The 25,137-nt window shown below is 42.6% G+C and overlaps 1 protein-coding gene across 3 annotated transcripts in view; it reads left to right on the top strand.

The window, feature by feature from the left end:
• SBNO1 (strawberry notch homolog 1) overlaps positions 1-25,137 on the top strand; it is a 73,824-nt gene that overhangs the window by 19,307 nt on the left and 29,380 nt on the right. For 2 of the 3 annotated variants that reach the window (XM_023205863.2, XM_023205871.2), the window contains 14 exons: positions 1,100-1,409; positions 5,705-5,805; positions 9,246-9,342; positions 11,538-11,698; positions 14,609-14,742; positions 15,797-15,887; positions 17,395-17,556; positions 18,256-18,391; positions 18,469-18,574; positions 18,702-18,855; positions 19,955-20,137; positions 20,699-20,796; positions 22,420-22,571; positions 24,503-24,700. In XM_023205863.2, coding sequence (XP_023061631.1) covers positions 1,100-1,409; positions 5,705-5,805; positions 9,246-9,342; positions 11,538-11,698; positions 14,609-14,742; positions 15,797-15,887; positions 17,395-17,556; positions 18,256-18,391; positions 18,469-18,574; positions 18,702-18,855; positions 19,955-20,137; positions 20,699-20,796; positions 22,420-22,571; positions 24,503-24,700 — 2,083 coding nt within the window. Of the gene's footprint in view, positions 1-1,096; positions 1,410-5,704; positions 5,806-9,245; positions 9,343-11,537; positions 11,699-14,608; positions 14,743-15,796; positions 15,888-17,394; positions 17,557-18,255; positions 18,392-18,468; positions 18,575-18,701; positions 18,856-19,954; positions 20,138-20,698; positions 20,797-22,419; positions 22,572-24,502; positions 24,701-25,137 lie in introns of all 3 variants that reach the window. The other variant, XM_023205861.2, reaches the window with a different exon arrangement.

Below are 25,137 nucleotides of genomic sequence, written 5' to 3'. Positions count from 1 at the left end.
GGCTAACACGGTGAAACCCCGTCTCTACTAAAAATACAAAAACTAGCCGGGCGAGGTGGCGGGCACCTGTAGTCCCAGCTACTCGGGAGGCTGAGGCAGGAGAATGGCGTAAACCCAGGAGGCAAAGCTTGCAGTGAGCTGAGATCTGGCCACTGCACTCCAGCCTGGGCGACAGAGCGAGACTCCGCCTCAAAAAAAAAAAAAAAACAGATTTGTATGTGAAGATATATAGCATGTTCGTTGATGACAAGTCAAAATATTGGAAAAAAAAGTTGTAAATAGTAGACTCTTTATTAAAGACTCATTATTAAAGGAGTCATGGAGAAATAGCAAATAGTGTTGAGGAGGAAAAAAGTGAAAATGTCATCAATCAAGGCATTGGAAACTTTCTGTTACTAGTCTTTTGGGGAGACTGGGGTGGGAGGGCGTCTTGCTATTTTGCCAAGGCTGGTCTTAAAATCAAGTGAGCCTCCTGTGTCACCCTCCCAAGTAGCTGGAAATGCAGGTGCACACCACTGTGCCTGGCTTAGGCCTATTATTTTCAGTTTGTGTGGGATAGTTCCATTTTATGCTTGCCATCCCTGACAGTTTTAGAAAGGGTTATATTACTACTATATCTTCTTTTCATCAAAGTTGTGCATTTTAACTTGGTAATTTATAGCTAATCAAATCAAAAATGAAGTACCAATATTTAGGCAAGACTGGGCACAGTGGCTCACGCCTGTAATCCCAGCACTTTGGGAGGTTGAGGTAGGATAATGGCTTGAGCCCAGGAGTTTGAGACCAACCTGAGCAACATAGTGAGACTCTTATCTCTAAAAAAAAATTTGCCACGCATAGTGGCTTGCACCTGTAGTCCCAGCTACATGAGAGGTTGAGGTGCAGGAATCACTTGAACCTGGTTGGGCAAGGCTGCAGTGAGCTATGATCATACTTCAGCCTGGGTGACAGAATGAGACTATGTTTCAAAGAAAGAGAAAAGCAATGATAAAAATACATTTTAGATTTTTAGTTGTTCTTCCAGGTTTATGGATATAAGTTTCATTAGAGAATAAAGCATTTTTCAGTGGTGTATTGTTTTTTGTTTTCTGTCTAGCAGCAGCCTCCATCTACTACAACATTTGTGCTGAATCAAATAAATCATCTTCCACCCTTGGGATCTACAATTGTAATGACTAAAACACCACCTGTAACAACCAACAGGCAAACCATCACTTTAACTAAGTTTATCCAGACTACTGCAAGCACACGCCCGTCAGTCTCAGCACCAATAGTACGAAATGCCATGACTTGTGCACCTTCAAAAGACCAAGTTCAGCTGAAGGATCTACTGAAAAATAATAGTCTTAATGAACTCATGAAACTAAAGCCACCTGCTAATATTGCTCAGCCAGTAGCAACAGCAGCTAGTAAGTCTGTTTTCAATAGTATCAAATTTCTCCCTTTGGTAAGCTATGTCAGTGTGTTTTTTAAACCATTTGCTTGAATTTTTAAAGAACTGGGCATTAAAGGGTGTTGATCTGCATTGTTTTGCGTACTTACAGTCTTTAACACAATTCAAGGGAAGCAAAAGTTTAGATGCCTTGGGTAGAACGTTTAGCTTTGAAATGAAATTTCTGGGATTATCAGGTAGCTACATTAGCAGCATGAAATCTTACTGATTTTATATATTATAGGTAGTCATTTAACATTTTTCTTAATCCTTTACAAATCAGTGCATCTTACACTTTATTTACCTATGACTCATCTGTGGATCTTGTTTGAAAGCAGAATCTGATTCTCAGTAGAGCCCACAATTCTGCATTTCGTTTTTCTTTTTTTAAGACGGACTTTCAGTGTGTCACCCAGACTGGAGTGCAGTGGTGCAGTCTCCGCTCACTGCAACCTCCGTCTCATGGGTTCAGGCCATACTCCTGCCTCCGCCTCCCGAGTAGCTGGGATTACAGGAGCGTGCCACCACGCCCAGCTAATTTTTGTATTTTTACTGGAGATGGGGTTTCACTGTGTTTGCCAGGTTGGTCTCGAATACCTGAGCTCAGACAGTCTGCCCACCTTAGCCTCCCAGAGTGGTGTTGGAATTACAAGCGTGAGCTACCACGCCCGGCCTGCTTGTGTTTTTCTGAAATAGAGGGCTAAGAGCATTCTAAAAGAATGGTTGATAAGTGTTGATAGGAAAATGTAGAACTTTGTCTTAGGTGACAGATGTAATAAAAATTTTCAGATCATCTGGTTTTTATGTTTGGGTCCATACCATTGTGTCCTTGTGGCTGTAGTTTTTTGTTTTTTGGTTTTTGTTTTTTTGTTTTCCTCTCAAGGTCATTGTCCTGAACTGACTGCAACCTGGCAGTGAGATGCAAGTTGGGAAATCATTTTAACTGTCTTAGGACTGATTCCATTTTCTGCTGTGGAGTGCAGCGCTGTGACCTTGACCTGGCTGAGATGCAGGGCAGCTTCTGGAATCACTTGCAAGGGATTTTGGGATGGTCGACAGTTGGAGGAAGATGCTTCTCGTTAGGGTCTTTGGATTTAATGAGGAAGCCTGCTTCTTGTATGAGTGGCTTCCTCACATCAGCATATGCCATCGAAACTTAAAGGAGTGAATGTATGCTATTGTGAGGGAAGAATTTAGAGACCAAAACAGAAAACAGGATGGATTTGGAGCTGGCTGAACAAGATACCTAGTACAGTAAATTCTCCCATATTTAAGGTAGTGATTTTAAAAAGACAAATGCAGGCATTTATAAGGCTGCACAGCAAGACTGTCCTTGTATGGAAGCCTGAGAAACTGTCAAGCTAGATCACAACTAAGAAACAAAGATGGGCTGGGCGCGGTGGCTCATGCCTGTAATCCCAGCATGTTTGGAGCCCGAGGTGGGTGGATCATGAGGTCAGGAGTTCAAGACCAGCCTGGCCAAGACGGTGAAACCCCATCTCTACTAAAAATACAAAAATTAGCTGGGCATGGTGACAGGCGTCTGTAATCTCAACTACTTGGAAGGCTGAGGCAGGGAATTGCTTGAACCCAGGAGGCAGAGGTTGTGGTGAGCTGAGATGGCGCCACTGTACTCCAGCCTGGGCAACAGAGCAAGACTGTCTCAAAAAAAAATAATAATAATATGGTAAGTGAATGCTAAAGATACAGTTTTTTGTTGTAGGAGATGGTCCTCTTTTTACTGAAGGGGAAAAACATTGAAAATATGGAACTGCAGAAAGCAAGGGTGTTGCATGTTCTACCTCTTTTCTGTGTGGTTATTACCCCTTTGGATTTCTTTTTTTTTTTTTTTTTTTTTTTTTTGAGACGGAGTCTTGCTCTGTCGCCCAGGCTGGAGTGCAGTGGCACAATCTCGGCTCACTGCAAGCTCCGCCTCCCGGGTTCACGCCATTCTCCTGCCTCAGCCTCCCGAGTAGCTGGGACTACAGGCGCCCGCCATCTCGCCTGGCTAGTTTTTTGTATTTTTTAGTAGAGACGGGGTTTCACTGTGTAGGCCAGGATGGTCTCAATCTCCTGACCTCGTGATCCACCCGCCTCGGCCTCCCAAAGTGCTGGGATTACAGGCGTGAGCCACCGCGCCCAGCCACCCCTTTGGATTTCTAACCTGTCACTTTCTCTGGTCTTAAAACTAGGAGCTGATCACTGCCTCTTTCACAATTATAATAAATCATGCCTCCAAATATCATCTCTGTTCTAGTTGCCTTGTTTTGTTAATACTTTATTTTTATTTTTTAATTTTTTTGTAAGACGGAGTCTCATTCCATCGCCCAGGCTGGAGTGCAGTGACATGATCGGCTCACTGTAACCTCTGCCTCTTGAGTTAAAGTGATTCTCGGCCGGGTGTGGTGGCTCAAGCCTGTAATCCCAGCACTTTGGGAGGCCGAGATGGGCGGATCACGAGATCAGGAGATCGAGACCATCCTGGCTAACACGGTGAAACCCCGTCTCTACTAAAAAATACAAAAAAGCTAGCCGGGCAAGGTGGCGGGCACCTGTAGTCCCAGCTACTCGGGAGGCTGAGGCAGGAGAATGGCGTAAACCCGGGAGGCGGAGCTTGCAGTGAGCTGAGATCCGGCCACTGCACTCCAGCCTGGGCGACAGAGCAAGACTCCGTCTCAAAAAAAAAAAAAAAGTGTTTCTCCTGCTTCAGCCTCCCGAATAGCTGGGATTACAGGCATGAGCCACCAAGCCTGGCTATTTTTAGTAGAGACGGGGTTCCACCACGTTGGCCATGCTGGTCTTGAACTCCTGACCTCAAGTGATCAGCCCACCTTGGCCTCCCAAAGTTCTGGGATTACAGGCGTGAGCCACTGCACCTGTCCTGTGAATGCCTGAATTAGTTGTACTCGTTTTAGAGTCCAAGTGATAGTCCTCCCAAATGTTCTTCATCTTTTGCTAGAATAGATGAAATGCTGATCAGTCCTCCTGGTGTTAGCACTCTCTTCCCTAAAGGCAGTGATTTCCACACCTCTATCTCAAGAATTCCAGGTACTGTGAGGACTTCAGGGATCCTTGGAGGCTGAAGGGTGGTTCCAGGGGTTCTGGACTGGATATCCCCACCCCTATTCAGTCAAGCAGCTCTGATGATTGATAAGTGGATTCTGAGATTTTATTGCTATATTTAAAAGAGTTTGAAAACCAGTGGTATAGAAGAAGGAAGTTCATTGTTTGGATCTTTACTCTGGGAGCAGGAGGAAGTAAGGAGTTCCAAAATAGATTTTTCTTCTTCTAGAAATAATTATTTTGCCTTGAAAATTAGCAAGTACCACCAGATCACATGAAATTGATTCCTTTTGGGTGATAACCCCAGGTTTGGGGTTTTTTTGGTTTTCTTTTCTTTCTTTTTTTGAGACGGAGTCTTGCTCTATCGTCCAGGCTGGAGTGCCTGGAGTGGCGTGATCTCGGCTCAGTGCAGGCTCCGCCTCATGATTTCACGCCATTCTCCTGCCTCAGCCTCCCGAGTAGCTGGGACTACAGGCGCCTGCCACCACGCCCGGCTAATTGTTTTTTGTATTTTTATTTTTTAATATTTATTTATTTATTAATTTTTTTGAGACACAGTTTTGCTCTTGTTGCCCAGACTGGAGTACAGTGGCGCAATCTGCCCACTGCAACCTCCGCCTCCCGGGTTCAAGTAGTTGTCTGCCTCAGCCTCCCGAGTAGCTGGGATTATGAGCATGTGCCACCATGCCTAGCTAATTTTGTATTTTTAGTAGAGATGGGGTTTCTCCATTTTGGTCAGGCTGGTCTTGAACTCCTAACCTTAGGTGATCCACCACCTCGGCCTCCCAAAGTGCTGGGATTACAGGCGTGAGCCACTTCTCCTGGCCCTTTTTTTTTTTTTTTTTTTTTGAGACAGGGTTTCGCTTTGTCGCCTAGGCTGGAGTCTAGTGGCGCTGTCTCAGCTCACTGCAAGCTCTGCCTCCTGGGTTCACACCGTTCTCCTACCTCAGCCTCCTGAGTAGCTAGGACTACAGGCACCCCCCACCACACCCAGCTTGTTTCTGTATTTTTTAGTAGAGAGTGGGTTTCACCATCTTGGCCAAGCTGGTCTTGAACTCTTGATCTTGTTATCCACACGCCTCAGTGTCCCAAAGTGCTGGGATTACAGGCGTGAGCCACTGCACCGGCCTTAAACTTCTGGATTTTTAAATAATGGGGAAATAAGGTCGGAATTTTCTTATAAATGTAAATTGATTTTTTCCTCCTCAGCTGATGTAAGCAATGGTACAGTAAAGAAAGAATCTTCTAATAAAGAAGGAGCTAGAATGTGGATAAACGACATGAAAATGAGGAGCTTTTCCCCAACTATGGTGAGTTTCAAATAATTGTGTCTTTATTTTTGTTTAGTAAGAGAGTACTCAACTAAAAGTGTTCTATATGGAACAACCCTCAGAAAGCTGTTTTTGGGTTGGGGAGAAGCTATACAGGCATAGAAACTAATGGCTGCACTTAAACCTTGCTGGAATAATATAGATACTAACCAGGGTGGTTAAAACTTGCAGATTTTTTATTTTTTATTTTTATTTTATTTTATTTTTTTGAGACGGAGTCTCGCTCTGTCGCCCGGGCTGGAGTGCAGTGGCCGGATCTCAGCTCACTGCAAGCTCCGCCTCCCGGGTTTACGCCATTCTCCTGCCTCAGCCTCCCGAGTAGCTGGGACTAGAGGCGCCCACCACCTCGCCCGGCTAGTTTTTTCTATTGTTTAGTAGAGACGGGGTTTCACCGTGTTAGCCAGGATGGTCTCGATCTCCTGACCTCGTGATCCGCCCGTCTCGGCCTCCCAAAGTGCTGGGATTACAGGCTTGAGCCACTGCGCCCGGCCATGCTATAAGTTTTTATTGGCCTAGCAGTTAAGTAACATCTCAGAGAGACTGCAGTCTGATAGCGCATGAACCAAAGTAGTTGAGAAATATGTGTGTGTGTGTGTTTTAAGATGGTGTCTTGCTGTGTCACCCAGGCTGGAGGGCAGTGGCATGATCTCAGCTCACTGCAACCTCTGCCTCCCAGGTTCAAGTGATTGTCCTGCCTCAGCCTCCTGAGCAGGTGGAATTACAGACGGTCCCCCCTACTTCTTCCCTGCCATACCCAGATGATTTTTGTATTTTTTATTTTATTTATTTATTTATTTTTAGATGGAGTCTCACACAGGCTGGAGTGCATTGGTGCAGTCTTGTCTCGCTGCATCCTCCCCTTCCCGGGTTCAAGCAGTTCTCTGCCTCAGCCTCCCAAGTAGTTGGGATTACAGGCGCCTGCCACTACACCCTGCAATTTGTTTTTTTTTTTTGGATTTTTTAGTAGAGACGGGGTGTCACCATCTTGGCCAGGCTGGTCTTAAACTCCTGACCTCATGATTCACCCGCCTCGGCCTCCTAAAGTGCTGGGATTTCAGGCGTGAGGCACCGCCTGGCCTGTATGTTTTAGTAGAGATGGGGTTTTGCCATGTTGGCCAGGCTGGTCTTGAACTCCTGACCTCAGGTGATCCGCCAGCCCCTGCCGCCCAAGTGCTGGGATTACAGGCGTAAGCCACCTCGCCCGGGCAAAGATTTCCCAGGTACCATGGTCTCCCTTACCCGAGTTATCTGTTTGACCTGAATTTGATGTCAGTTGCCATCTCACATGCACCTGGCTTCAAGGTGTTACTTGTTTGTTCCCTGGATATAGTGGTCCTTCAGTATTACCAACTTATCCTTCAGTTATTCAATTATCATCAATTTTATGATGATTTTTAAAAACTCTAGGTAGAAGAATAAAGGATGGAGGGAGAATGGAGGCTGTTTATCTTAGCGTAGAATACATTTCTATTTTATAAGCGAGAACAGGGTTAGATGGGGTGGAGAGGACCCAGAATTTAGGTAATTTGCCTAAATTAAAAACAGACTACACAGTTAAATAACAGCAGAATTGAGATTCATATCTATTCCTTTGGCCAGTCCTATTTTGCCTCAAATTTCTGAAATTTTTATTTTAGCATAATTTCTGAGAACATTCCAAGTTCTTAGATTTTATCTAAAGACTCCATGGGTTAATGTTGATTGGATGGTTATGTCTCACCTCTTTTCCATTTCACATTTATTATCTATTTGCAACCCATATTCTGCTCTAGATTCTGAGGTAAATGGAAAAAGAGCCTGTCCTTAACTTTTTTTTTTTTTTTTGAGACGGAGTCTCGCTTTGTCGCCCAGGCTGGAGTGCAGTGGCACCATCTTGGCTCACTGCAAGCTCCGCTTCCTGGGTTCACACCATTCTCCTGCCTCAGCCTCCGAGTAACTGGGACTACAGGCACGCACCACCACGCCCGGCTAATTTTTTGTATTTTCGGTAGAGACAGGGTTTCACTGTGTTAGCCAGGATGGTCTCGATCTCCTGACCTCGTGATCCGCCCGTCTCAGCCTCCCAAAGTGCTGGGATTACAGGCGTGAGCCACTGTGCCCGGCCGTCCTTAACTTTTAATGCTGCCTTGATCTTGCCTTAATTTGTCTTAACCTGTAGGTTTTTGTTCTCCTCTTCCCTTGGCATACTGAGTTTCCCAACAGTTTCTTTATATTCTTCCCTGGACAAGTGCACGCTGATAAACAATTGCCTAAGGATTGTACTGGTAATGAAAAGTGGCTTGTTCCGGATCTTCCTTTATTCCTTTAAGATCCTGTAGAGGAAGAATCGGGAAGCATAACAGTGGTGACCATTCACTTGGTTTGCCGAGGACAGTCTGGGTTTCCTTCTGTTTTCTCAGTGTAATCCTCAGTAGCTCCCCAACTCAAATGTGCCAGGGTTTGGAGAATAAATTATATGGCCATCTTTTTTTTTTTTTTTTTTTTTTTTTGAGACGGAGTCTCACTCTGTCGCCCAGGCTGGAGTGCAGTGACCGGATCTCAGCTCACTGCAAGCTCCGCCTCCCGGGTTCACGCCATTCTCCTGCCTCAGCCTCCCGAGTAGCTGGGATTACAGGCGCCCACCACCTCGCCCGGCTAGTTTTTTGTATTTTTTTAGTAGAGACGGGGTTTCACCATGTTAGCCAGGATGGTCTCTATCTCCTGATCTCGTGATCCACCTGTTTCGGCCTCCCAAAGTGCTGGGATTACAGGCTTGAGCCACCGCGCCCGGCCCTATATGGCCATCTTATATATGATCATGATTGCACCTGTGGAGACACAGAAGTCTGAGGTAAATTTTTCTGTTCTTCATAAGAGCCTTTAAAATAAACTCCAGTCTTCTGGGGTTTTGGTTTTAGGATATGCGAGAAAGCAGACAAATAGAAGTGAACTGAGAAGAAGGTGGGATGTGAGACTGAGAGGTCCTGCTTGCGGTGAAGCAGGGTCCTTTGGGGCCCATCCACCTTTGCTAGGGTTCACTCCAGTTCTGCACTAGGAAAAGCCAGGCACACTGCTTGCTCTTTCTCCTGGAACTAGAATGAAGGTGAAGTCTGAGTGCAGAGAGAGTTCTGGACATCAAGGAGGGATGGTAGGCAGTATTGAAGGGGAAAGTAGCTTGACATGATGGTGGCCGGAAGGACATGGAGTCTTGTGGTGACCCATTTGTGGGTAAGAGACAGAGTAGGTCCTCGTTGTCTGTGCTCATTATTGGAGAAGCAGGAAAGCCACGAAGTGTGGCCCAGATTTTAGGAGAGTATTAAGGTGGCGCGTTGTGTTTCCATGATGGAAAATCGTAGGTGTTCCTACAAGAGTTTTTCTGTGTGTTGGCTTGGCGTCTGGTCCCTGGATTTGGGATTAATTGTACTCTTTCTGTATTACAGAAGGTTCCTGTTGTAAAAGAAGATGATGAACCAGAGGAAGAAGATGAAGAAGAAATGGGTCATGCAGAAACCTATGCAGAATACATGCCAATAAAATGTATGTCTTTGGGATTTGTCAGTTACTTACATCAAAGTTTTACTGTGGTTTCTTTGCTGCTTTTTGTTTTGTTTTGTTTTTTTCCATATAAATTTAGAATCTTTAGGTCAGAGTCTTTTAAAACCAAAACTAAAGAAGCTTGGATTTTAAGTTAATTTTGTTCGTAGGAGTAGTGATTATAAAAATCAAAGGTAATTGTAAAGATATATAAAGCTAAGATACATATTTAATACAACTTGTCTAAAATTGTTAAAACATTGAAATTATAAAAATAATTGTGCTATTTGAATTCCATAGTTTTTAATTAACTTTGTTTCTCCCTTTTGTATAACCATGATTCTTTTTTTTAGCAGCTACTGTATGAAGTTGAAAATTAGGTTTTTAGTATTTGCATAAAATTTTCACTTTTTCGTTGTTACAGGAAACAAATCTGTGTCTAGAATTTGTCTTTCGTGTAGTCTTGGTTTCTATAAAAAGCCACTAATAATACCATTTGAATTGATCTACAATTCTCTTTTTATGAACTACTCATAGAATCCAAAATTCCATCCTTTTCTGGTCACCTATAATGAATTTTAGGGGTCCTATCTGAACTTCTGTTTTTTTTATTCCAATAATCATTTTGCAAAAGGATTGAAAGAGTTTATGGCCCTTTAAACCAGAAGGCAGCAAACTCAATCTGGACCACTCCCTCTTTTATAGTAAATAAAGTTTTATTATAACATAGGCATGTTTATTGGTTTACATATTATCTATGGCTGCGTTGACACTACAACAGCAATGTTAAGTAGTTGTACAAGAGACAGGATGGCCTAAAATGGCAAAATCATTCTTAGACCCTTTACAGAAAAAGTTCCCTGATCATTATTTTAATGTATTCATATTGTACATTTTGGGGACTTGGTTGTTTAATTTTATAGCCAAGTTTGTCTTTCAAATACGTTTCAAAGTAAAATATATTATTATTTTTAAGACGGGGTCTGGTTCTTTACTCAGTCTGGAGTGCAGTGGCATGCTCTCGCCTCACTGCAACCCCCGCCTCCCAGGATCCCTCCTGGATTCAAGCAATTCTCGTGGCTCAGTCTCCTGAGTAGCTAGGATTACAGGCATGCACCACCATACCTGGCTGATTTTCTATTTTTAGTAGAGATGGGGTTTCACCGTGTTGGCCAGGCTGGTCTCGAATGCCTGACCTCAGGAGATCCGCCCACCTTGGCCTCCCAAAGTGCTGGGATTACAGGCGTGAGCCACCACACCCAGCCAGGCAGTGGCGCAATCTTAGCTCACTGCAGCCTCAGCCCTCAAGGCTCAAGCAGTCCTCCCACCTCAGCCTCCTGAGTAGCTCAGACCACAAGTCCCACCACCATGCCCAGCTAATTTTTGGATTTTAATTGTAGAGATAAAGGTCTCACTATGTTGGGGAGGCTGGTCTTAAACTCTTGGCCTCAAATGATACTCCTGCTTTGGCCTCCCAAAGTGCTGAGATTATAAGCATGAGCCTTCATGCCTAGCCTCAAAGTATAATTATATTGCAAACTTTTGTTTTACTGAGTGAAGGATTGAAGTAACTGAACTCCTTAATCTGGCATGATGTTCTGTTACTACTAGAGAACCTGGTTGGTATGAACCAAGTTAGTGTTTTTTAAGATCTTTTTTATCAGCAAATCTCTTTTATTTTATTTATTATTTAAGTTTATTTATTTATTTTTTGAGACAGAGGCTCACTCCACTCAGGCTGGAGTGCAGTGGCGCAGTCTTGGCTCATTGCAACCTCCGTCTCCTGGGTTCAAGCAATTCTCATTCCTCAGCCTCCTGAGTAGCTAGAATTACAGGCGTGTGCCAACATGCCCAGCTAATTTTTGTATTTTTAGTAGAGACAGGGTTTTGCTATGTTGGCCACGCTGGTCTTGAATGCTTGACCTCAAGTGATCCCTCGGCCTCCCAAAGTGCTGGGATTACAGGCATGAGCCACCCACCTGGCCCATGTCTCTATTTTAACCATATGTAGTTGATAAATTATTTTAATCAAATATAGATACTACTTTTATCATCAGTGACTTTTTATAGAAGCCCAGAGTGAATACTTTTTAATTATTTTCTTTGTCATAAGAAAAACATTAAAATATCTTATAATGAAACTAGAAATGTTATTACTTAAAATAATTAAAATATTTTGTTTTTACATTTTTGTTTAGTAAAAATTGGCCTGCGTCATCCAGATGCTGTAGTGGAAACCAGCTCTTTATCCAGTGTTACTCCTCCTGATGTTTGGTACAAAACATCCATTTCTGAGGAAACCATTGATAATGGCTGGTTATCAGCATTGCAGCTTGAGGCAATTACATATGCAGCCCAGGTAAGCAATAATATTTCATAATTATTACAATAATTATTTTATCCTATTCCATATAACATAGTTGTTTCAATCTAAAGGTAACTTTTCCTTGTATGAAAACCTTGTAAATGTGATTTTTATTAAAGTTTAATGTGTTGGAAAATTAAATTTAGAAGTGTAGAAGAGATACAGGTAGTGCATTTCCAGTGGAAATGGCAAATGTTATAACTTTCTTGGAATTTACTGAGAGTATCTATTAAAATTAAAAATATGGGCCGGGCATGGTGGCTTACGCCTGTAATCCCAGCACTTTGTGAGGCCGAGACGGGCGGATCACAAGGTTAGGAGATCGAGACCATCCTGGCTAACACAGTGAAACCCCGTCTCTACTAAAAATACAAAAAAATTAGCAGGACGTGGTGGCGGGTGCCTGTATTCCCAGCTACTCGGAGGCTGAGGCAGGAGAATGGCTTGAACCTGGGAGGTGGAGCTTGCAGTGAGCCGAGATGGCGCCACAGCACTCCAGCCTGGGCAACAGAGCGAGACTCCATCTCAAAAAAAAAAAAAAAAAAAAAGTATATCGACTGGGCGCAGTGGCTCATTTCTGCAATCCCAGCACTTTGGGAGGCTGAGCTGGGTGCTTGAGCCCAGGAGTTCAGGACCAGTCTGGGTAACATGGTGAAACATCATGTCTACTAAAAATACAAAAAATTAGCTGAATGTAGTGGCATGCGCCTATAGTCCCAGTTTCTCGGGAGGCTGAGGTAGGGGAATTACCTCAGCCAGGGAAGTTGAGGCTGTAATAAGCTGTGATCTTGTCACTCCAGCCTGGGTGATGGGAACAAGACCCTGTCTCAAAAAAAAAAAAAAAAAAATTATGTGTGTGTGTGTGTGTATATATATACCCATTCCTAGGAGTGTGTTCCCTAGAACTGTAGATAAGAACATACGCAGAATGATATTTGTTGTACCTTTGGTCCCCCCAACTGGAAAAGATTTGAGCATCCACATTGTTGGGGGGTGATTGCATAAACTGTGATATTATTGGACTGTGGGGTGTTGTGTGGGCTTTTAAAATGATGTGAGGTAGAGTTAAACGGTTGTCTTAAAGTGATTTCAGTCATATTCTGTATCTGTAAAATAAGTAATGACCAAAATAGCCATTTATCCTCCAGATTTTGTGTGATACAAAACTTATATTGAGATGGAGTCTCGCTTTGTCACCCAGGCTGGAGTGCAGTGGTGCAATCTAGGCTCACTGGAGCCTCCACCTCCCCAGGTTCAGGCCATTCTCCTTCCTCATCCTCCTGAGTAGCTGGGGCTAGAGGTGCCCGCCACCACACCTGGCTAATTTTTTCTACTTTTAGTGGAGTTGGGGTTTCACCATGTTAGCCAAGATGGTGTCGATTTCCTGACCTCATGATCCACCCACGTCAGCCTCCCAAAGTGCTGGGATTACAGGCGTGAGCCACCGTGCCCAGCCCAGTCCCAGCAGTTTGGGAGGCCGAGTCAGTTGGGTCATCCTGAGGTCAGGAATTTGAGACCAGCCTGGCCAACGTGGTGAAACCCTGTCTCTACCAAAAATACAAAAATTAGCCAGGCATAGTGGTGCACACCTGTAGTCCCACCTACTCAGGAACCTAAGGAGAGTCGCTTAAATCCAGGATGTGGAGGTTGCAGTGAGCCAAGACTGTCTCAAAAAAAAAAAAACAAAAAACAAAAAGAAACCACTGGCTGGGTGTGGTGGCTCACGCCTATAATCCCAGCACTTTGGAAGGCTGAGGCGGGCGGGTCGGGAGTTTGAGAACAGCCTGGCCAATGTGGTGAAACCCCGTCTCTACTTAAAATACAAAACTAGCCATGCATGGTGGCACACACCTGTAATCTCAGCTACTTGGGAGGGTGAGGCAGGAGAATCGCTTGAACTCAGGAGGCGGAGGTTGCGGTGAGCCAAAATTGTGCCATTGCACTCCAGCCTGGGCAACAAGAGCGAAATTCTGTCTCCAAAAAAAAAAAAGTCTTTCTATTTGATTCTGCAAGTGTTGATGAGGGGAGTAGGCGGGCTCACCAGTTGGTTAACTTTAGTTACCTGATGCATGGGAGAGTATCAGGAAATAATATACAGTAAATATGTAGAAAGTATCCACATTAAGCTGAGTGCGGTGGCTCACGCCTGTAATCACAGCACTTTGGGAGGCCAAGGCGTGTGCATCATGAGGTCAGGAGATCGAGACCATCTTGGTCAACACAGTGAAACCCACCTACTAAAAATACAAAAAGTTAGCTGGATGTGGTGGCGCCTGCCTGTCATCCCAGATACTCGGGAGGCTGAGGCAGGAAAATAGCTTCAGTAGGGAGTCAGAGGTTGCAGTGAGCCAAGATTGTGCCACTGCACTTCAGCCTGGTGACAGAGTGAGACTTCATCTCAGAAAAAGAAAAGAGAAAAGAAAGTATCCACATTAAAAGCCAAAACTTTGAAATTTGGCTGGGCGTGGTGGCTCAGCACTTTGGGAAGCTGAGGCAGGCGGATCACGAGGTCAGGAGATCGAGACCATCCTGGCTGACGTGGTGAAACCCCGTCTCTACTAAAAATACAAAAAATTTAGCCAGGTGTGGTGGCAGGCGCCTGTAGCCCCAGCTACTCAGAGACTGAGGCAGGAGAATGGCATGAACCTGGGAGGTGGAGCTTGCAGTGAGCCGAGATTGTGCCACTGCACTCCAGCCTGGGCGACAGAGGAAGACTCTGTCTCAAAAAAAAAAAAAAAAATCCAAAACTGTATGAAATTTATGTAAAAACAAAGTCACAAAAAATGTATACAAAACAAAAAACAGATAACATCAATATACTTCTATTCCTAAAAACAGTGTATGAAAGATTGATCACCAAAATATCTGAAGGATTATATTAATTATCAGCTTTTTGTTTTTCAGCAACATGAAACTTTCCTACCTAATGGAGATCGTGCTGGCTTCTTAATAGGTGATGGTGCTGGTGTAGGAAAAGGAAGGACGATAGCAGGAATCATCTATGAAAATTATTTGTTGAGTAGAAAACGAGCATTGTGGTAAGTGTTTAAAAACTGGCTCTGGGCTGGGCGCGGCTAATCACGAGGTCAGGAGATCGAGACCATCCTGGCTAACAACAGTGAAACTCCATCTCTACTAAAAATAAAAAAAATTAGCCAGGCGTCATGGTTGGTGCCTGTAGTCCCAGCTCCTCGGGAGGCTGAGGCAGGAGAATGGCGTGAATCTGGGAGGCAAAGTTTGCAGTGAGCCGAGATTGCGCCACTGCACTCCAGCCTGGGTGACAGAGTGAGACACCATCTCAAAAAGAAAAAAAAAAACTGGCTGTGGAAGCTTTTGTTAGTGAATAATTACTTTAGCATGTGGGGATGGGATCCCCCTTCCCCTCAAGACAGAGTCTTTGTCACCCAGGCTGGAGTGCTGTGGCACATTTCTGGCTCACTGCAGCCTCACCTCTGGGGCTCAAGCAATTCTCCTGCCTCAGCCTCCTGAGTAGCTGGGACTACAGGCGTACACTACTACCATGCTTGGCTAATTTTTTGTAGATACGGGTTCTTGTTGTAGTTGCCCAGGCTGGTCTTGAACTCCTGGGCTCAAGCAGTCCTCCTGCCTCAGGCTCCCAAAGTGCTGGGATTACAGTTGTGAGCCACTGCACTCAGTGGGATTGGTTTCAATGAGTAAGTGTATTTTTCGTTTTATTTTTGAAGTGTCACGACCTGGCTTTATTCCTGAATTCCGGCCGGGCGCGGTTGCTCAAGCCTGTAGTCCCAGCACTTTGGGAGGCCAAGATGGGCGGATCACGAGGTCAGGAGATCGAGACCGTCCTGGCTAACACGGTGAAACCCCGTCTCTACTAAATAGAAAAAACTAGCCGGGCGAGGTGGCGGGCGCCTGTAGTCCCAGCTGCTCCGGAGGCTGAGGCAGGAGAATGGCGTAAACCCGGGAGGCGGAGCTTGCAGTGAGCTGAGATCCGGCCACTGCACTCCAGTCTGGGCGACAGCGAGACTCCATCTCAAAAAAAAAAAAAAAAAAAAATTCCTGAATTCCAGAATAATATAATTTGTATTTAATTTGTGCTTTTTAATATTTTGGCAGGTTTAGTGTTTCAAATGACTTAAAGTATGATGCTGAAAGAGATTTAAGGGATATTGGAGCAAAAAACATTTTGGTTCATTCATTAAATAAGGTATGAAATCTTTTTATTCAGTTGGTCATTCAATAAATATTGACTCATCTGTGAGATAAGAATAATAATAGCTATCTATATAAGGGGAAACTTTTTTGAAAACTTTGATGTTACTCCACAAAAAGCATAGTGAGTGCTAGCCACTATTGTTGGTTTGTGGATTCCTGTGTGCTAAACGCTGACGCCGTAGCCACTCATCACATGTGGCTATTGAGCAGTGTAAATGACCAGTCGGAATTGAGATGTGCTCTAAGTGTACAGTGCACACCAGTCGATTCTCTCAATTTTCAGTGTTCTTGTGTCTGTCTTCTATAGTTTATATGTCATAAGGGTGCAGTGTAGACAGTTGGGATACCTTGCACTATAGGTCACCAAATCCCACGTGATATAGATAGTTATGGCTTGGGCAGACCAGTTTCAGTATTTTTACAGCTAATGGACTTGAGTTACCCATACCTCTGCTTATGTGAAAACAGTTCTGTAAGGTGAAAGACAACGTATACCAGTGTGTTTTAGAATGTTGAGGTTCAGTTAGCAAATCTTTACTGACTTACTCTGCATACACCAGTTGTTGGTGTTATAAGGTTAAAATAGACTGATAGGGTTCCTGGAAGGGCCTCTCTAGTAGCCCTTTGAAAATAAGTAACTGCACCTCTACTTCCCATGTGAGTCCTAAGTTGAATTTAGTATTGCCCTAAACCCACTTGTTGCCCAGTGGGTTTTACTGGGTGGATTTGTGGCTGTAAAATACTGTGTCTTGAATGACTGTGTATAGTTCAGAACTAAAAGGATGTAACTGGCATCTAGAATTTTTTTTTTTTATTTCAGAGTAGTATTAGAAGGGCGCATTAACAACTACTCATAATTCTTATGTATCAGAAATTAATCACGGTGTTTTGCATATAGTAAGTGCACAATAAATGTAAGTTGTGACTTTTTTTTCTTATAGGGGAGTTTGGTTTTTAATGTTTTTTCATGGTAATAAAGTTTTTAAGACTTTGAAAACTGGATTTTTTTTTTTTTTTTTAAAGATCTCAGCTCTGTCTCCCAGAATGAAGTGCAGTGGCGCAATCTCCGCTCACTGCAACCTCTGTCTCCTAGGCTCAAGCAATTCTCCCACCTCAGCTTCTGGTGTAGCTGGGACTACAGACATGCTCCATGATGCCTGGCTAATTTTTTATTTTTTGCAGAGATGGGGTTTCACTATATTAGCCAGGCTGGTCTTGAACTCCTGAGCTCAAGCGATCCACCCACCTTGACCTCCCAAAGTGTTGGGATTACAGGCGTGAGCCACTGTGCTCTACCAAAAACTGGATTTTTGTACTATAAAGTTGTGTGTTTGTGTTATGTACATCTATACAAAGAAATTCGTGTCTCCTTGTACTTTTGTTTTCTGAAGCCTGTCATGGGCCTAACAAGAGTTCCTGCTTGTGAATGTTTAGTTGGGATAAATGTTTCAGAGAGAAAGGTAGGCTAATTAACTAAATTCTTTTCTTTTCTTTTTTAGTTTAAATATGGAAAAATTTCTTCCAAACATAATGGGAGTGTGAAAAAGGGTGTTATTTTTGCTACTTACTCTTCACTTATTGGTGAAAGCCAGTCTGGCGGCAAGTACAAAACTAGGTTAAAACAACTTCTGCACTGGTGTGGTGATGACTTCGATGGAGTGGTATCCTTTATGGCAAATATTTTTCTATTTTTAAATGATAACAAAATTGTAAAAGGGTAGACTTTTGGGAAACAGGAATCTTGAGATTAAACGAACTGCTGGAGTATAAACTTTAATGATTACCTAGAGTACAAAGGGATTGGAAAGTTGATTCGGTTTTTTAACCTGTCAGATAGGAAACTAACCTCCTGGTTTAGAAAAATGTTAATAGGTGTGAGGAATACTGAATACTGTATTCCCCTTTTGAGGATTAACATTGCATATTTACATAGCAGAATACCTGAGAAGATTAAGAGAAAGAAAACTGTTAGAACTTAGTGGTCCCAAACTTGTTCATAGTATGTCTTTTAACTGTCCTGCATGAGGAACGTCACTTTTGGAAATGCTGATTAAGTTGGTTACCAATCATGCTTCTGCTGATACAAGTTACCAAATAACAACTTCTTGCTGCAGTGGGTTCTTTCTCTGTTTTAATTTAGAAGCAAATTGCTGGTTTAGATAAATTCCAAATTCAGTGAATGTCTTTGAGGCTAGAGAGGGAGGAGGATGTAACTGGGGAAAGGCCCATAGGACTTCCTTTGTATTTGTAGTCATAAAATAGACAATCAGAAGGCATCAGGGAAATAAAAGTTAACTCTTCTTGAAAGACTGGAGATACTTAATATTGTTGTGGTACATTCCTTAATTCATTCCATTTAGATAGTGTTTGATGAGTGTCATAAAGCCAAAAACTTATGTCCTGTTGGTTCTTCAAAGCCAACCAAGACAGGCTTAGCAGTTTTAGAGCTTCAGAACAAATTGCCAAAAGCCAGAGTTGTTTATGCTAGTGCAACTGGTGAGTAGTTATTTATTTAAAAATATATAGTATGTTATTTTTTCAACTATAATATATTTCATTTGTGGGATTTTCAGGTGCTTCTGAACCACGCAACATGGCCTATATGAACCGTCTTGGCATATGGGGTGAGGGTACTCCATTTAGAGAATTCAGTGATTTTATTCAAGCAGTAGAACGGAGGTAATGCAGTTTACGGTATATACTGTTTTCAGTAGCAACCTAAGAAATGTGTTATTCCTAAAGCCCATTCTCTGTATGTTAAAATTCTACTTTATTGGTAGTTACTGTATGTTTTAATTTTATTCAGAGGAGTTGGTGCCATGGAAATAGTTGCTATGGATATGAAGCTTAGAGGAATGTACATTGCTCGACAGCTGAGCTTTACTGGAGTGACCTTCAAAATTGAGGAAGTTCTTCTTTCTCAGAGCTATGTTAAAATGTATAACAAAGCCGTCAAGCTGGTGAGGAATTTTTCTTCTTTCCTAGTGTTTATTTAATGTATCTGATAATGTTTCTGTTAGTTTTGGTGATTGTGATGCCTCCTGCCCGTGGGAATGTATTTCTGCTATAAAACAGCAGATGAAGCCAGGCGCGGTGGCTCATGCCTAATGCCAGCACTTGGGAGGCTAAGGCGAGTGGATCACCTGAGGTCAAGAGTTCGAGACCAGCCTGGCCTACATGTTGAAACCTCATCTCTACTAAAAGTACAAAAAAAAATTAACCAGGCATGGTGGCACGCGCCTGTAGTGCCAACTACTTGGGGAGGCTGAGGCAGGAGAATTGCTTGAACCCAGGAGGCGGAGGCTGCAGTGAACCAAGATTGTCCCACTGCACTCCAGCTTGGGTAACAGAGGGAGACTCCATCGCAAAACAAAAGCAAAAACAAAACAAAACAAAAAAACCAGATGAGTTACCAGATGATAGGCTGTTTAACCAATGTGGTTTTTTTGGTTTTGTTTTTGGTTTTGTTTTTTTTTCTTTTGAGGCAGGGTCTTACTCTGTCGCCCAGACTGGAGTACAGTGGTGTGATCTTGGCTTTCTGCAACCTCTACCAATCAGGTTCAAGGAGTCCTCCCAACTCTGCCTCCTGAGTAACAGGGACTGCAGGCACATGCCACCGTGCCTGGCTAATTTTTGTATTTTTTGGCAGAGATGAGGTTTTATAGTGTTGCTCAGCCTGATCTGGGCTCAAGTGATTCACTTGCCTCAACCTCCTAAAGTGCTGGGATTACAGGCCTCAGCCACTGCGCCTGGCCTAACCAATGTTCTTATATTTCAGATTTTCCATGTTTTCATTTTGTTAAGGTAATTCATAAGTTAGAGCCATTTATTTCAGTTGCATAGTTCTTAAAATCACATTATTTTGTAAATAACTGCATTAGGTAATAAGAAACTTGAGACAACTGTGTATCCTGAGAAATAGATTCCCAAGTTACTAAAGATGATTTATTAAATTAATATTAAATGGTCTTGCACTTAACATTATTTTGATTTAATTGGTATTTTTAAATAACTGGATTCAAAGATGAAGTGTCTAAAATGTTGATTGTGTATCTTCAGTGGGTCATCGCCAGAGAGCGGTTTCAGCAAGCTGCAGATCTGATTGATGCCGAGCAACGAATGAAGAAGTCCATGTGGGGTCAGTTCTGGTCTGCTCACCAGAGGTTCTTCAAATACTTATGCATAGCATCCAAAGTTAAAAGGGTTGTACAACTAGCTCGAGAGGAAATCAAGAATGGAAAAGTAAGTAGAAGAACACATTAAGAGATTTATTGTTTTTGGGTTATGTTGTTTAGTCTTTGTGGGTGCTAAGGTTTTCTGCGTGTAAAATCAGGTTTTCCTAAAGGATAGTAGAACTTTTAAAAAACACATTTCCTAAAATTATAAAAGCAATGCCTGCTTAGAGAATTTAGAGAGTTCCGAAAAGTGTAACAAAGTAAACATCACTATAATTGGTCATCCATAGCTGGCAGCACTGGTAGCATATGGATGTGTATTGCATTAAGGTTTTTTCTTTTTGGTGAATGTTTATCTACTTAAAGGATAAGATACTATAAACTCGACACAGGCAGGTGCTTCACTCATGCTTACTACTGTCTGTAATCCTGTCTGCTGCCTAAATTTTTGACACATAAATAACCAACCTGTCTCAAATATATAGAAGAAATAAGTAAAACAAATGTGTGTTTTATAACAATGGGGACATTCTTGTTTGAAATCTTTGTTTAGCTAAATATTTAAAATATGTCTTGGTAAGAAACCACAAACATTATTTGTAATTAACATGTTTTCTTTTTTCTCCAGTGTGTGGTAATTGGTCTGCAGTCTACAGGAGAAGCTAGAACATTAGAAGCTTTGGAAGAGGGCGGGGGAGAATTGAATGATTTTGTTTCAACTGCCAAGTAATGTTTTTGTTTTTCTTTTTGAGTTCTTACTTAGATTAGTTCCAATGTGGGCGTTGCCTGGAGACAAAACTTTTGATTCACCTGCATCATCTTTGAGTTTTCTCGATCTGAGTTTTCTACTTTTCTGTGACGGTGTATCTGTTGGAAAGGAATACCAGAAATCTTATAGTCCTAAAATGTTAAGCGTTTTGCCAATATTACATAGAGTATGTGAACTAACAGAAGGGCTTGGTTTTGTTTGTCTCGTACATCTTGGAAATCTGTGACAGCTTGGTTTAGTTTCAGTTTTAGTGTTCTGTATTTGAAATACCATTATCTACAGGAACAGTAACTATAGTTTGTCCTAATGTAACGAAGTCTACTTTATAAGTTGACTGAGCATGGTGCCTCACACCTGTAAGCTCAGCACTTCAGGAGGCCGAGGAGGGCGCATCATTTAAGGTCGGTAGTTCAAGACCAGCCTGGCCAAAATGGTGAAACCCCATCTCTAGTAAAAATACAAAAATTAGCTGGGCGTGGTGGCACACGCCTTGTAGTCCCATCTACCTGGGAGGCTGAGACAGGAGAATCCCTTGAACCCAACCCGGGAGGTGGAGGTTGCAGTGAGCACCACTCCACTGTACTCTGGGCAGCAGAGTGAGACCCTGTCTCAAAAAAAAAAAAAAATGAAAGTCTACTATAAAGTTGAAAATAAGCATGAGATCTTCAGAAATAGATTTTAAAATGTTTTAGGCCTTGTTTTTAGTTTGCCTAACCTCCAGATTCAAACTCTGGTAGTAAATTGAGCAAAATAAACTTCCTGCTCTACTATTTTGTGCCTCAGGATGCATTCAACTGCTCCTTTTAAAAGCAATACATGGGGCTTATCCCTGTAATCCAAGTACTTTGGGAGGCTGAGTCGGGCGGATCACCAGACATCAGGAGTTTGAGACCAGCTTGGCCAACATGGTGAAACCCCGTCCTACTAAAAATACAGAAATTAGCCAGGCATGGTGGCGGGCACCTGAGAGGCTGAGGCAGGAGAACTGCTTGAACCCAGGAGGTGGAGGTTGCAGTGAGCCGAGATTGGACCATTGCACTCCAGCCGGGCGTGACAAAGACTCTGTCTCAAAAAAAAAAAAAAAGAAGCAAGACACACGCCTGCTAATCTATATTTTTCTGTACATGATTACCTAGAACTGTCGTGTCCGGAATGGCAGCCTCTCATCAGTGTGGCTATTGAGCAGTTGAAAATGACCGGTCCATGTTGAGATGTTTTTATATGTGTGTACTGAGCCAGGTTTCAAAGACTCCTTAAGAAAAAATAATGTAAAATACATGTGTTGACATGATACATTGAGTTAAATAAATAACATGCATTATTCAAGTTAGTTCCACCGGTTTTATTTATTTATTTTTACTTTTTTAATGTAAGCAATCAGAAAATATAATAATTGTGTTGTGGTTTGGCTTGCATTCTTACTATTTAGTTGGACAGCCTTGGGCTAGAAAATTAAAATTTATTTAGCTTGTTAGTATTTTGTAAAACTGAGCAAGGCATATTTCAATATATTTAATAAGACTTTACATGTAATTACTTTGTCAACTGAAGCAGTAATCGTCGCTGTTTCTCTCCTACAGAGGTGTGTTGCAGTCACTCATTGAAAAACATTTTCCTGCTCCAGACAGGAAAAAACTTTATAGTTTGCTAGGAATCGATTTGACAGCTCCAAGTAACAACAGTTCACCAAGAGATAGTCCTTGTAAAGAAAATAAAATAAAGAAGCGGAAAGGTGAGTACTTTAAAAAAGGAAAAATAGGCTGGGCGCGGTGGCTCACGCCTGTAATCCCAGCACTTTGGGAGGCTGAGGCGGGCAGATCATAAGGTCAGGAGACACAAGGTCAGGAGATTGAGACCATCCTGGCTAACACGGTGAAACTCCGTCTCTACTAAAAATACAAAAATTAGCCGGGCGTCATGGTGGGCGCCTGTAGTCCCAGCTACTCGGGAGGCTGAGGCAAGAGAATGGCGTGAACCTGGGAGGCGGAGTTTGCAGTGAACCGAGATCGCGCCACTGCACTCCAGCCTGGGTGACAGAGCAAGACTCTGTCTCAAAAAAAAAAAAAAGAATAGTTGATGTCGAAAATACTACAAACATAAGCATTTTAAAGTGGCTATATTTTGGGAATGAACTGCCTTCCATGAATTCACAAATGATTCCAAATTTTCACTGTCACTTGTACAATTTTGAATGCACAAGTTATCCCCGTTTTAAATTAGGAATTGAGCAATTCACTGGTGGTTGGCAGTGTGTTAAGCACTTGGCTATATACATTCTACCATATAACCTGGCAGAGGTCCATATGAAATTAGATCTTATTTTTCTAGTTTTATAGATAGAGGTCACTAAAGCACAGAAAGATTTAAAGGTTAAAGAGTTTTCCTAGGTTCACAGAGATAGTTAATGATGCATGGGAACTAAAACCTGTGTCTTTGTATATTGTGAAACCTGTTTTTTAATATATAGAGAGCTGGGTGTTTCAGTAGTCTTCTTTAAAAGAGCCTTTTTTTTTTTTTTTTTTTAAGTGACAGAGTCCCTGTCACCTGAGCTGGAGTACAGTGGCACCATCTTGGCTCACTGCAACTCTTGCCTCCTGGGTTCAAGGAGCTGGGATTACAGGGCTGCACCACCGTGCCCTGCTAATTTTTGTATTTTTAGTAGAGATGGGGTTTCGCCATGTTAGCCAGGCTGGTCTTGAACTCCTGAGCTTAAGCAGTGCGCCCGCCTAGGCCTCCCAAAGTGCTGGGATTACAGGTGTGAGCCATCCCACCTAGCCCTGTTTGGGTTTTAGAAGTTGACTTCTTGCTGGGCATGGTGGCTCACGCCTGTAATTCCAGCTCTTTGGGAGGCTGAGGCAGGTGGATCACCTGAGGTCAGGAGTTCAAGACCAGCCTGGCCAATATGGCGAAACCCCATCTCTACTTAAAATACAAAACTTAGCCGGGCCTGGTGGCAGGGCACTTCATAATCCCAGCTACACGGGAGGCTGAGGTATTAGAATCACTTGAACTCGGCGGGGGCGGAGTTTGCAGTGAGCCAAGATTATGCCACTACACTTTAGCCTGGGAGACAGAGTGAGACACTGGGAAAAAAAAATATCTGGTCATGGTGGCCTGTGCCTGTAGTCCCAGGTATTTGAGGGGCTGAGGTGGGAGGATCACATGAGCCAGGGAAGTTGAGGCTGCAGTGAGCTATGATTATGGCACTGCACTCCAGGCTGGGCAACAGAGTGAGGCCCTATCTCCAAAAATAAAAAGGTTTTATAAATTGATTTTCTGTTGATTTTCTAAGTATTTTGTGTCTATAAACCTATAATTATTAGGTCTCTTCTCAAATCCAATACACAAATTGTGACTGTGCCAGAAGAGTTTCTGCTTTTACTCTGTTGTCCTGAATTTGATTTGAAACTGGTACACTTGAAGGCGGTCTTGACTTAGTACCTCTGTATCCAGTCTCTTCTTCAGAATAAATGTTTATAACCTTATTCTTTATGGGAGTCCAAAAGGTTAGCACTGGCTTGTGAATTCTGTTTGTTCTTTGACTTACATAAATACTTTTCCTCTGCACTTTTCATTTGAATTAATTCATGAACTAAATATGATGTACTGGATCTTAAGAAACATTGAATTTGGGCTGACCCTCTTGTTTGTGGCTGGGGGTAGGTGAAGAAATAACTCGAGAAGCCAAAAAAGCACGAAAAGTAGGTGGCCTTACTGGTAGCAGTTCTGATGACAGTGGAAGTGAATCTGATGCCTCTGATAATGAAGAAAGTGACTATGAGAGCTCTAAAAACATGAGTTCTGGAGATGATGACGATTTCAACCCATTTAGAGATGAGTCTAGTGAGGATGATGAAAATGGTAAGTTCAGTATATTAAATATGCACGAAGGCATAATTAATATTTCAGTGTATTTGAAAGTGGGATATGAAACCTTTTCTTCTATACAGTGCAAATGATCACACAGATTCTAATCTTTGCTTGGTGGAGAGCTCCAGGCTTATCTACCTTCTGGAGGTTTCAGCCTCATATATGTGAGAAGATAACCTCAATTTTGTGCAGTTATTTTTAACTTGAAAACATGGATTTGTACCCTGTGGTGTATGGATGACTAATGTAGGTGGTGATCAATTATCAGTTAACAATATAAGAAACCATCCAGGCGCGGTGGCTCATGCCTGTAATGCCAGCAATTTGGGAGGCTGAGGTGGGCGGATCACCTGAGGCTGGGAGTTCGAGACCAGCCTAACCAACGTGGAGAAACCCTCTCTCTACTAAAAATACAAAATTAGCCGGGT

The sequence above is a fragment of the Piliocolobus tephrosceles genome, chromosome 10 (genome assembly GCF_002776525.5).
Source record: "Piliocolobus tephrosceles isolate RC106 chromosome 10, ASM277652v3, whole genome shotgun sequence".
Classification (NCBI taxonomy): Eukaryota; Metazoa; Chordata; class Mammalia; order Primates; family Cercopithecidae; genus Piliocolobus; species Piliocolobus tephrosceles.
The sequence above is the reverse complement of the archived record's forward strand: the minus strand, read 5'-3'. Positions and strand labels throughout refer to the sequence as shown.